Source organism: Salvia miltiorrhiza, chromosome 6 (assembly GCF_028751815.1).
Source record: "Salvia miltiorrhiza cultivar Shanhuang (shh) chromosome 6, IMPLAD_Smil_shh, whole genome shotgun sequence".
Classification (NCBI taxonomy): Eukaryota; Viridiplantae; Streptophyta; class Magnoliopsida; order Lamiales; family Lamiaceae; genus Salvia; species Salvia miltiorrhiza.
The window spans coordinates 2,574,749-2,588,627 of NC_080392.1; the positions used below are offsets into that span (position 1 = coordinate 2,574,749).

The 13,879-nt window shown below is 36.3% G+C and overlaps 2 protein-coding genes across 3 annotated transcripts; both read left to right on the forward strand.

Annotated features, from left to right (window-relative positions):
• The first annotated feature begins 4,223 nt into the window (after positions 1-4,223).
• LOC130987890 (uncharacterized) lies at positions 4,224-10,153 on the forward strand. Of its 2 annotated transcripts, none has more exons than XM_057911592.1 (6): positions 4,224-4,474; positions 5,059-6,754; positions 6,855-7,106; positions 7,534-7,614; positions 7,878-8,339; positions 9,894-10,153. In XM_057911592.1, exons 2-6 carry the CDS (start codon positions 5,501-5,503, stop codon positions 9,948-9,950), a joined length of 2,106 nt encoding a protein of 701 aa, XP_057767575.1. In that variant the 5' UTR covers positions 4,224-4,474; positions 5,059-5,500; the 3' UTR covers positions 9,951-10,153. The 2 variants fall into 2 exon arrangements, with proteins under 2 accessions (XP_057767575.1, XP_057767576.1); XM_057911593.1 differs by having other exon boundaries at positions 4,234-4,474; positions 5,064-6,754.
• Positions 10,154-12,405: 2,252 nt separating this feature from the next.
• LOC130987891 (CASP-like protein 1F2) lies at positions 12,406-13,607 on the forward strand. The gene is made up of 3 exons (XM_057911594.1): positions 12,406-12,643; positions 12,796-12,919; positions 13,209-13,607. Exons 1-3 carry the CDS (start codon positions 12,456-12,458, stop codon positions 13,428-13,430), a joined length of 534 nt encoding a protein of 177 aa, XP_057767577.1. The 5' UTR covers positions 12,406-12,455; the 3' UTR covers positions 13,431-13,607.
• Positions 13,608-13,879: the final 272 nt, after the last annotated feature.

Below are 13,879 nucleotides of genomic sequence, written 5' to 3' on the forward strand. Positions count from 1 at the left end.
ATTCAAGAACATTAAATTGTGAATTCATAAATTTGGTTGTGAATTTAAGAACATTAAAAAAATAATTATACAGCTCAATCAAATTGGTGTACAACACCAAAATACAACTCAATCTACAATCAATTGAGCGAAATAAATTTCCTCTGTTTTTTCACATCTATTTCTCATTCATCAAGCTAAACTAATTCACACATCATCTTCTTCCACAAATTCCCCAATTTCCTGCTCTTTTCCCCAACAACAACAACAAACTCTCTTTCCCGTTGTACCCCTGCAGATTCTCCAAAATGTCCTCCCCCTTCACGAGCCCCCGCCGCCTGCCGCCGCCGTTCGCCACGCCGCAGATGCTCTCCGATTGGCTGCGACCGCGCCTCGCTGCCGACCTCTTCGGATCGTGGGGCGTCAAGCCGGGCACAAAAAATGTCCACAATCTGTGGCGAGTCAGCTCATAGCGCCACACATTTGGAGAGGGTTATCTAGAGCAATGCTGAACTTCAGAAACCTCTTACATGACCATACCTCCATCAATGGTCAGCACCTGCAGATTATAAAAATTAGAAGAGAAACAAGAGAGGCTCTGAGTTCAACAATATGAAACACATAGGATGTCGCCCAATGTGAGCCGAAGTGTAGACCCAAGACAGTTTTTTGTGGGTAAACCAGGTGCCTCATAATCGCAATAAGGCTGAGCGGTTGATGGTTACAAACCTGTCCAGTGATATAACTAGCAGCTTGGCTAAGGGCCAAGAATTTCACCAACCCAGCGACTTCCTCTGGCAGCCCATACCTTCCTGAATTTGCATAGCAAAGAAGTAAAATATTTGCTCAAGTTATGAATTTCAATATAGCCTTGAGCAATTGCAATTGACATGCCAAGATAATTTGGCCCTCTAACCAATATGCACTATCAGCACTATGTACAGATTAACACTCAGAACTCGATCACAGTAGTCATCATGTTCAAAAAATTCACAAAATTAACCTTACATCCTTGAGTAAAACACATAAAAATGAGTGTCTAGGCAATGATCAGAAGGAGACGTCTCATGGTCTACAGAAACCTGTTCAATGTGACCAAGAAAAAGATGGAAAATAGAATTTGCCTCATGTTGGCCAAACTTAAAGAGTTACAAGTTCAGACGCGAAAGGACACGATTTACAGAGGGAGACATGGTCTAGAAAACAAGGTTCAAAGCAAGTGCAGCTATATCTTGTCGTCTATTGAAAAAGATGGAAGATAGAATCTCGCTTATAGACAACGCGGAAGTTGAAAACTGTCGTCTATTGACATATAGACGACGTTTTTTAAAGCATGTCGTCTATATCTTGTCATCTATTACCAGAATTCTTGTAGTGCGTCCGTGATCCAAATCTATCAACGAGAATCAAATTCACACAAATAGCAAACGACTTTTCTCAAGATTGTTGTTCTCAACCAACAATTTAATGTGAACTTTCACTCTAACTGAAAACTCAACTAGCCACAATCTATTAAACAATTCATCCCTCTGCAAGCATATAAAACAAATAGACTAATCAATTGTAAGAGCATTTTCTGGGAATCAACTACACATACTCTCTCAGCTATACTGTGTGGATCTGTTGCTTGGCCTCGTCTAGCTCGTACCCTTGGACGAACTGCAGGAGGCTGAGGCGCTGTAGGAACAGTAGTTGTCATTGGCTGACCATGAAATCCCTACAAATTCAAGAGAGGATATCTACTTAGTCCACGATGACATCAACAGCAAAACAATCATCATAAGCAACAAAACCTACATATTCCTTAACCAATTGCACCTATCAACCAACCCCAAAGCATGACCAAATTTCACCAAAACTAACGTAAGTTAAATAAATATAAGCTACAACATATTAACATAAATAATTGTACTCGATATTATCTACCCCAACTGAACCAGCATCTGCCAGACGACAATACAATCAAGCTAAAAAATGTGGCAGTTATCACTAGGAGAACAAGTAATATCATCTCAAATTCCAAACAAGCCCTAATTAAGCAAACAACTGGAACATGCACAAAACTATAGAAGCAATATGACTAGATCTGCGTAGAAGATGACCGTCGCTCCCCCTCACCTCTGAACCCCGGTGGTGGCACGACCACAAGCCGCGCCTCCACTTCAAGCTCAACCCTAGATCTGCGTAGAAGATGACGTCCTGCTCCGATTATGCAGGCGAACGGAGGCAGACCGAGAGAAGACGTATGGAGGCGAGGCAGATAGGGAGGAGGCGGCGCGGCGAATTGGAATTCAGGGGTGGGGCGAACTCGAATTCAGGTGTACAGAGGAGGCGCTGATGTAGGCGAACGGAGGGGGAGGCTTCCGAAGGAGCGTCGAACCAGGAAGGCGGCGCGTCGGACCGGGGAAGGCGGAGCGTCGGATCGGGGGAGGCGGCGCGGCGGAGTCAAAGGTGCCGAGCCAGAAGAGTGTCTTCTTCCCCGGCGAGTCAGCAGCGGCGGAGCAACGCTGCCGCGTGCGCGGCTCCCTCCGTCTCAGAATAGCAGTGTAGCGGTGGTGGTGGGCGGCAACTGTGGAGCGGCGGCGAGGACGAGAAGGAGAGGAAGAGGGAGAGAGAGAAATGAGTGGCCATTTTTTTAAATTTTAAAGTAAGGGGTATTTCTGTCTTTTCAATCAAAAAGTGGATAGTTTTTATTATTTTTATCTTAGTGGACAATTTTTATCTTTACAATATGAAAGTGGATAGTTTTATATATTAACTCTTAAAAATTTATGTTTCAAAATTATAAAAATCTAGCAAATATTTTCTAATTATTTGCTCAAATATTTAACATATGGAGAAATGCAATTCTACAATTCTTCAAATTACGTCAACTTACAATTTTGTGAACTTAAATATTTTCTAATTAAAAAAAATCAAGGGTTAATTTGCTCTAAATACATCAACTTTCGCCGATTTTGAATTTAGACACCACCTTCAAAACCTGCCTGACAATACCCAACCTTTGCACTCATTTTAATTTTTGGCCCGCATTTCTAATTACTTTAAAATTAGTGTGACGTGGCAACCGAAAAAGCTTGCGTGGCACAATCGGCCGGTGAGTTAAACTACGACGTTTTGGAAGGGTAAAAACGACGTCGTTTTTACTCCAATTTCATCTTCAATTTAAAGAAATGCCCTAACCCTTGTTTCAACGACCTCTTCTATTTCCTCATAACATTCGAAAATAGCAGCTGCAAAATGGAAAAAATCAAGGCTCGATTTCATTAGGTGAGAACTTGGGGCTTTGCGTACGGACATAGAGCAATTGTTTGAGATATGTAGATTTCACAACGTCAGCCTTGAGGCGGCGACCCTGCCAGAGATGAAGGTGTTGCGTCGTCGGACTTCAATAGGGGCGGCGGTGGCGATCTCGCTGGAGGTTGCAGAGCGGCTGCGGATCTTGGATAAAATTAGAGCTTTTGAATTTCTCTTTCGTTTTCCTCAGCAAACTTACAAGAGAGGAGTAGAGACGGAACGGGACATGGCGACCTCTTCGCGAATCGCCGGAGAAAGGGTCACCGCGGCGGTGGTGGCAGACGGAGGAGAGGGCTTTGAGAGAGAGAAAGGGGTTGACCATGTTTTCACTCATTTTCCTTTTTCCACAGCACCCCATGTAATCAGTTAAAACGCAACCGTTTTTTAGTTGCTAATGACATGTAATCAGTTAAATTTTACAACTCAGAAAAAAAGTGCACACGTCGGATAAGTAGTGCCACGTATTTTGCCGAAAAATGTTGACGGGCCAAAAATTAAAATGGGTGCAAAGGGGCAAGTTTTGAAGATGGTGTCTAAATTCAAATTCAATGAAAGTTGATGTATTTAGACCAAATTAACCCAAAAATCAATTACTTAGCCCATTAGCATTGACATTTTAATAATCGATCAAAACAAAATTTTCAATAAAAATAAAACTATTTATTTGGCCAACTAATTAGTCGACCAAATTTAATTGAATTGAAGCTGCAAAATAATTGAGGAATGGAGAAATGCACATTATATCTAATCCTTTTATATATGTTCTCTAGTAGTCATTGATTGATTACTATAAATTCAATGTGGGATGAGAGAATGTATAGATTAGAATGATTAAATGAAAATTTAAGATAAATTAGAATAGAAAATAGAGAATGTGTCACGTATGACCTTGAATGAGGAGAATCGTTGAATATGTAATCTATTAACTATTCAATCTATTAAATGTAGTTAATAGATAGATATATATCCAAAGGGTATGTGCTATAGATTGAAGAAGAAGAAGATAGTATATTTTTACCCGAATAGATTTATTTCTATACAAAGGAGAGAAACAGATAGAAACGCGAGGCGCCGCTGCACAATTTAGTATTATTGCAAGATTCACTGCATTCTTTTCGTTTACTTTCCCAAATATAAAACCCTTTAGCTTAATCCAATCAAAATTTTCGTGATTTCCGATAGTTTGTAATCTGAACTGGTGGGTCTTTTCAATACATACATGTGTTTTAATTCATTTTTTGCACAAATTTTGACGGTAAAAAAGCAATCTTTGCTGGTTTATGGTGTTGATTAATCAGTTCTGGTCGCGTTTGAGACAATCCGAGTTTCTGGGCTTTTTTCTTTTTGCATCGTATGCCATTTAAAGATGCTAGATTGATATTGTAAAGATGAATCACTGATGAAATTTTATGGGTTATGTTTTGTTTTTTTTTTCCTCCCCCTTTTTCCGAATGATTGTTTCTGGTAGTCACGAAGCTGATATGATTTTTTCCAGAATTGTTTAAGCCGATTGCTTTTTTTTTTGTTATTGTAATTTTTGGATATGATGCTGAGGGGTACTGCTTTCTCTTTCAGTTCTAACGATTGAGTTCTGGATTTGATTTAAAATATAAATTATTGGTAGCAAATCTGATTAGAATATGCTATTTGGGTACTTTTGCACTAGAAAAATTGAGTTGATACTATTTGGATAGAGCATAACCTGTTTTTGTCTCTATTTAGTTGTCATTCAGTAGATAAATTAGCTGATTAACCAGCTCCCCTTGCTTCTTTTTCTCCCAGGATAGGTTGTGATCTTGCCGAGTGAATAAATGATTTCGTGGTTTTTCTCCTTGTACGATAGAGAAGGCAATGCATATTATGCTACCTGTTCTGCTTCTTATTTTGCTTTGCGTCTGAGTTTGGCTGCTGGGATATTTGAAGGGACACCAACTGGGATGGCCTTGCGCCGGGTGGATAGATAGTTTGCCATCTAGCGATATAGTTGTTGAAGTTTATGTAGGATTATTGTTTACAATTCTAGGAAACTGATGAGTATGATAAGAACATTCTTCGGACTCGTGATAATTTCTGGTGATTGGTTTCCTCATATAATTTTAGAAGGATAAAAGGCCATTATTTGGTTTAATCAGTTGTCACTCTATTGCTAAATAGTTAGTGCATCAAAATTGGAGGTTGTGGGGGGTCGAGTAAAGAGTAAAACGAGTAAGCTGCTCTGTCAGTCATGGGCTTGCCTCAAGTTCCATCAGGAAGTGTAGCTGATGAAGTGTCAACAACGGTGAGCTCAATGATGCAGATACCCACACGGTTTGGTGCTGCAGGAAGCTTTGGTGTGAGCGAGAGGCACATTAGACAGTCGAACAGTCGCATAACTGATGACTTTCCGTGCTCTTCGTTTGGGGAACGTGCAAAGGAATGTGGTACGGTTAGCTTGCATCAAGATGGTGTTCCCAATCTGCAAAAATTGAGGATTGAATCTATAGACAAAACTAGCTTCTTGTCGCGTCATGGTGGAAAGAACATTCAGACTCCTGCTTCGAGGATTGTGGGTTTTGAACCTAACGGATTGATTAACTGTGCCAATCAGTATGAAGACAAACAACCTGATAGCATTCATTTGTCTTGTGGAAATAGTATGACTTGCAATACAAGTGAAAACTCAAGTTCAATGGTTAGGAAAAGGCTATTGTCGCCTTTGAATGGTATGGTTTTGCCTGATGGATTTAGAGGTGAGCGTCTGGAAATCGGGAACACATCCTACCTCGAGGATTTTCACTTAAGAGGTGGTAGTTATGGCATTACCCTGAAAGAAAATAAAAAAGCTCACATAGGTAACTTGGACCATGGCAGTCCTCCTAATTGGTCTATACCTATCTTTTCAAGGAGTAGTAGTCCATCGGAAGAAGATTGTGATGTCAACTGCAGGATCATTACCGATGGGCCCTTGTTTGAAAATCATGGATGTGTGTCTCAGAATCTCCTCTCTTCATACAGTGGTCTTACATTTTGTGGTGGAAAAATTGAAACACCATCTAAGGATAGAGCAGTGAGTATATCGCGTGATGCTTTTGTCTCCACTCCATTGTCTCTATCCCCTCTTGGACCAAGATTTTGTGGGAGAATAAGAAATTCTCAAGGATCTCGGGATCCCAAAAGAGAGCTTGATGAGAGCTGTATAACCTTTAAAGATGTTGAACAGTCTCTTGAAGGAACCATCTCGAGCTTTGTGTCATCTCACAGGGATGAGAATGCCATCATGTCGAGCAGAGGGCTTGAAGATGATGAATTTTTCTTGTTGAACTTTGATCAATTAACACCGGAGAGTTTGATATCTATTCACGGACATAATAGAAAGTCTACTACTCAAAATGCAAAATTCGGTAGATCCCTGAGTGGGTTATCAGTCAGAAGGTCGTTAGTTGGTTCATTTGAGGAATCACTGTTATCTGGTAGGTTAGCTTCCGGGATTGCCAACCAGGTATGTTTCGTTCTCTGTTACTACGAATTCGCATAAATCTGATCTAATGTAATCTGAAAGCTGTCTGAATTTCAATAACATTGTTACTTCTCTTGTGCAGAAAATTGATGGTTTCCTTGCTGTACTAAATATTACCGGAGGAAAATTCTCACCTCATCCGCAGAAACTTCCATTTTCTGTAACTAGTGTTGATGGTGATAATTACTTATTATACTACTCATCTATAGATCTTTCTGGACATTCCTCTTCAAACAAATGTGAAGGTCCTATATTGAAGAGAAGCCTCAGTGCGAATGGCTCCACTGATGATAAAGCTCGCCTGAAAATACCTATGAAGGGCCGGTTGCAATTGGTATTCCCTCTGTCTGCATCTTTATCATTTTATTTTCTTCAATTTTCTTTTAACCTCGGGCTTTAAAAAGCACTGACAGTTTCTCACCTAATGTATTATTATTTTGATACTTTTGTCTTCTATATTTTATAGCTATTGCCTCTTCGTTATGTTGTGAATTTGGAAGATTATAGATAGTTTGAAAAGGATAACTTAACTTCTTAGCCGTTCCAGATTGGTGTTTATATGAAATAGCTATATCTAATATCCAAAAATGGCCGTTTTCTCACATATATTCCAGTGTATTGCATTTTATTTGGTTAATGCTTGAAGCTTCGAAAACTTGTTCTCTACTTTTTGGAAGTCTTGGCTTGTAGTTTCTCAGATGTGACAATTACTGCAAATTTGAGTTTTGCAATTTATCTCTAATAACAGACCTTCATTGCAGGTCCTAAGCAATCCGGAAAGAACACCAATTCATACATTCTTCTGTAACTATGATTTGAGTGATATGCCGGCTGGCACTAAGGTGAATATGAAGCTTACGGAATCAAATAAAGTGATGAAGTTCTTTAATCTACTGCCTACTTCCTATACCACAGTCATATTTGTTGATTCTATTATTTCTGTCTTCAAAGCAGGACATTCTTTGTTTATCTTTTTTTCCTCGTATTCAGCTGTCGATTTGTGAAGTTAAAACATAGGAATTATGTCCGATCATTCTCAATCAGTGTGATAATTTTTTACCAACAATCTCTTGATATCTGATGTGCTCTCCCTTTCAACTTATAGACATTCCTCAGGCAGAAGGCCACTTTGGCTGTGGATAGAGGTGGACAGAAAGAATCTGGTGTGACAAATGAGGGATCAGTCCCCTCGCTTTCAGTATCAGGTGATTCCTTACAGCAGAGGACACTTTGTACCGATGCATGCAGCTTGTTAGAGAATAATTGCGGGAATATAGATAACATTTCTTTCAGTTTGTCTGGTGGAAAAGAAAGTAAATCTGTATGTTGCCGGTCAAAGGTTAATAAGAATACTACAGGCTCTAGTGTTCTGCGTTATGCCTTACATCTCCGTTTTGTTTGCCCCCACGCGAAGAAGAACTCAAAACATTGTACGAAATCTAAATCCGGCCCATCCTCCCTACCATCAAATAACAATATGGACAGTCAAGAAGAACGCCGGTTTTACTTGTCCAATGAGATGAGAGTCGTGTTCCCTCAGCGCCATTCAGATTCTGATGAGGGCAAGGTATGTGCATTTCTGAACTAACATATTACGTGCTTTTAATGCAGAACAAGTGAAAACCCCCTGTATTTTGTGGATAAGGTTTATCATAACCTTGCCTTGGCATTCTTCTTTCAAAACTTAGTAGAATTTTGGTCTTACATTGATTCTTATCAATACTCATAACTCATTATATGGAGATTCAATTTACTACCCACTATAACAAGTGCGTATCACTGCCATGATGACCTATATCAATGGATGCTGTCTACGATGATTTCCTAAAACAAGATGTTAGTATCTTAAGCTCCTTTCACTTAGGACCTTGTTTCCTTATAAACTTCGAATTTAAGCTCTTCTAAATAAGTTTAGTTAGACTCCCCTACGATCAGCTTTATTTTGTAAACATGGGATAAAGTGATGGTTTCTGTAGACACAAGTCAATTTTCCGCATAGAGGTTGCTATCGTTCTTTGATTAAAATCCCACCTGTATCATTTGCTCAAGAGATGTATGGAGTACTCTACAGTTCTCTTTCCACCCCATGTCAAGCCTAGTAAGTTCAAACCTGGTAGTTTACACCTATAAAAGGTGCCTATTTTCTTGTACTCAACTAAACTAATACTATAAGGGGGCGTTTACTTTGCATGATCGATAAGCTGCATGATTGAGTATTTTTATCCTCAATAGTAAGATTTCTCCAATCCCACCATTTCAATGGGATAAGAATCAAGTAAAAGTAGCTTACATGATAGAAATAATTAAGGGCCTTGAGATATCCCAAAGTTTCTATCCATCAAAGTAAACAAGGGATTAGCCTTACTATTTTTATCTATCAAGGCCAATCCTCCAAAGTAAACGACCCCTAAGGTGATGATAGAATATCCAAGCTATAGGTTTCAGAATCATAGGAGATAATTTATGGAACTTTTGGCTGGAAAATAGGAACAAGAGAACCTAGTGGATAATTCATTGTGTTTAGGCATTATTTCTCTCATCTCTGATTCTTGGGGTTGAGGAACTAGGTTTCATGGAAGTTGGATTCTAGATTATGAATCTTGCTTGGTGTTGCATGTTGATATGGTCAATGTTGTGAAAAGCTTAAGGTGGGATTGAGGCGTTTTTCCTTGCCGAGGAGAGGCGGTTTGAGGGGTAAACCTCACACCGAGCAACAACAAAAAAAAAACCATAATAATTATAAACAACGAATAGATCCAAATAACAATAAAAAAATGTATACTATAGTATGAGTTTGTAAGTCTTAAAATAATCAAAATAACTGCTGTGGAGATGAGGAGTTGGACGCTGACTGCCTCTCGTTCCTTGTGTTTACTATAATGCTTTATGATGTTGAAGTAGACGCAGATCCACTCGTTTCATTTTTTCCTTTTCTATGTTTTGAGTTCTGGGTAAATTATTGTTTTGCATAAATGCTTTGTGCTGCTAGATTCTCCACAACTTGCATCTGCACTTGACTTTTCTTGAAGTTCACTCGTGTTTTGTCGATGCTAGCTAACTTTTTCTCGTGTTTCATCTATCGAGCTCATCTAGTAACGCTTGGTCGAATTTGATGGTGCAGTTGCAAGTGGAATACGATTATCCCTCGAATCCAAAGTATTTCGACATCAGTCAATAACGAGGTTGATTCGATGATTCCCTGATTTGGTTATTTTGTATATATTTGTACATACATGTTATAGATGCTGATAGATGGGTTGAGCCAAAACCCTCATCACATGTAAATTCATGCCCAATAACCAGTTGCTTGTGTTGTACAGTTTGCACATTCAACATCTATTTATCCACAAAATAAATTAACCATTTGGATTACAAACAAAATTTCTGTATATTCAATAAAAATAAGAAAAAAATCAACTTCAGGATCCTGCTACAAAGTAGATTCGTTTCAATAATATTTCAATCTTTTAATGTACGGTAAATTTGTCATTTTTAATCTCTAGTATGAGTTTGGATTTGGGATTTTTTTTGATGGTTTGATGCATCTTTGAAGTTGGATGTTTTTTTTTTTTTTTAGTCATAAACTTGTGCAAAAATTTAAGAGATTAATTCGCTACAACTTGAAAGGTTTATGTAAATAAAATATGTAGTACTGAAAAATTAAATTTAATGTCGAATCTATATATATATATATATATATTAAAGCAAAATAAATTATATCCTATGTAGCATTGTATAATCACTCTATTCTAATTTTCCTCAATTCTTATTCATTCTTATTTTTGAGTGACTAAATCGCTACAATTCTTAATTATGTTTGAGTGACTAAATCATACTAGCCTTATTATTTTGACTATTCGTCATCATCCAATACAATCAACGATTTCAAATGACTAAATTCTATATATATTCAAATATAAATATATTTTTAAATTTTTTAATTATAAATTATAACGTAAAATGATCTTCTATTGAATTAAACTCGACCAATTTTATAAACTAGTACTCTTTTTTCCTTTTCTTTTTTCTCTAACATTGACAACATGCATGCATGTGGTGGCCGTGGCATAATTCCTTTCACAGGGACTAATAAACTGCATTCTATTAATTTGGTTCTGCATTAATTATCTGCAGCTATATATATATATACGTTACACTCATCACTACGTAATCCACCGTGTTGAGAACTTTATTTTGTTTTATTCGAAGAAAAACAATTTTGTTTGTTTAATTAGATCTGATTATTATTTGTGTTTTCGTGTTCAAGTTCAGGTGAATATGATACTTGACACCTGCAATTGCACCGTTTAATTGCAGTATTTTATTACTAAGAAATTAGTGACTAATAAGTAATAACTCACATGTGTCTCCAAAAAATGATCGATTAAATTAAAAATCCTCATACTAATCTCAAATCATGTCGGCTTTATTGAATAATAATGATCTATTATTTGCTTTTTGAAGTAAAGTGTGTGTGTATATATATATATGTATAATTTTTTAATAAAATAAGTCATGAAAAAAAATTGGACCAAAAAAAAAAAGCAATAGGAGCAAAAAATAAAAAAGGAAATAAATCAGAATACAAAAAAGAAAGAAATGATCGAATTAAAACTAATACGAAAAATACCTCGCACAAATGTAGATGGAAATAAAGGAAGAAAATTAATGCACTCTCTGATCGTGGACTAAATACAGCTATTTGCACTCCGGGCAATGTACAAGAATTATTTTTATATATTTATAAATATATAATAATTAATTTTAATTAAATATATTTGAACCGAATATTAAAAAAAATTACAAAAATAAAAATTGATATTATGATAAGGTAAAAAATAAGTTAAATAATGAAAATGAAAATAAAAATAAAAATAAACATTAAAAATAACTTTAAAATAGAGATTTATTCAAAACAAGATGCGATCGAGATGAAAGATTTTTTTTTTGTAATTTTAATATTTAAAATTTTAAATAAATATAATTTTTATATTTTAATTCAAATATTTGTATAAACTATATCAAATTAAATCTTTAATTAATTTGACATGCATATTAAATTTGTTACTATATATATATCGTGTCGTGGATAGAGAGTTTGGATGGCTATCATGCACATTCAAAAAGTGATTTAAAATTATTTAATTATATATAAAATACTACACTATAGTTTTTCTATTTTTCTTCTTTTTCGAGTGATGAGAAAAGCCCGTAGTTGTTATCCAAGTCTGCACGTCGAGTAAACTTTGTTTTTTAGATTATATCACCATTTTTAACGCTTTTATCCCAACATCATAGTGAATTAAATAGTTTATTTAGTACCCAACTTTACAAAAAAAAATTCAAATTTAGAACATGATAACCCTAAAAAGTACGTATTGTCCATGACCATGGCAATAAATTGAAATTAAAATTTATTTTGGCCAGGTAGGTTGCCTCATTAATCACTATCCATATAAAAACAAAAGACAAATTCCAGTCCATTTCTCTTATATCTTTTCCATTCCAAGAATTAATCCCTCAATTATCTCTATTTTCATGCTGTTTTTTCTTTCGACAGTTAATTAGTCCATATCTCGAACTAAACCCTACCTTACCCTACCCATCTATATATATACCCCTCACTATTTGCATTTCTTCCTTCATCTAGAGAGGGAGAGAGAAACATACACACATAGATAGCATGGCAATCTCCATAGATAACTTCAGCAGCCCACCATCTTCAAAATCTCATGCAACACAGATTTTCCTCAGAATTCTTGCCATTGGAACTACTCTTTCTGCTGCATGTCTCATGTTCACCAACAAGCAAGCCACGGTCGTCTACGGCATCCCCGTCGACGCCCGTTACACCTACTCCCCCGCTTTCAAGTATATTCAAACTCTTCCACCATCGTCTGGTCTTTAAATTTTTTTATTTACTTGTGTAATTTACCAAAAAAAAAAAAAGTATATCCAAACCCAATTTATAGTAATCCCTTTTTCCATTTACAATATTTTTTGTATAATAATATACGTTTCAGGTTTTTCGCATTCGCAAATATCGTTGCATTTGCACTCTCCCTTTTGTCGCTGATTCTGGTGTTCTTGATGGGGAGGAAGGCAGCAAGCTCAACGCACTACTTCTGCTTGTTCCTCCATGACTTGGTACGGTCAAACCTCGAAACGACGTAGTTTTAATTAATGGGGTTCTGGCAAATAAAATCACTAACTTATTTCGAAATTGCAATTTTCCACGTGACTTTTGAAATGTGGTATGACTTCCTTAGCAATAAAAGGCTGAATATACAGTCACGTTAAAGTTGCAATTTCGAAATAGTTGGTGATTAATTTTACTTGCCAAAACCCCTTTAATTATTTTTAATTATAGACTATGGATATATGTTTGCATATTAATAAATTAACTAATGTGATTTTTATTTTTATTTTTGAACAGATTATTACGACTCTATTGATGGCTGCATTAGCAGCGTCGTGGGCGATAGCGTATGTGGGGAAATTTGGCAACTCACATACAGGTTGGATACAGATTTGTGACCATTTTGGCAAATTTTGCAACAGAGGAATTGCTTCTACACTTCTTGGATTTTTGGGAGTTATTATTTATTTAATTCTTACTATCGTCTCTGCCAACCAATCAAGGCAAATCCGAGCTTGAATTCTACGATCAACATATTTCTATAATTATGTAAGCTTTATTGATTCTTACTTGTAATGTGTGTGAGAATATGTGTTGTGTTACTTTGTTAATTGGGAAATTCTTGCCCATCATCATATTTATGTAAGGTTATTTGACAGATTAATCCAATTTATATAATTATTCTTTTTCTATTAATGACTGGTTATACATTTTTATTAAATTTTGGTTACGTTTGAAAACCACTTGAAACTAGAATATCTCATTTTGTTAATGCAAGTCACATGAACTCATCATCTATTACATCGACCTATGTTTTTTTTACTCTTCCCATACATCCACCATGTGTAGTGTGTGATAAGATAGTTTAATGAAATAAAATAGTGAGGTATTGATAGAATACGAAATTAAAATTACATTTAGCCCTTGATTTTAATTTTTCTTGTACCAATTTAACTTTTTTTTATTGG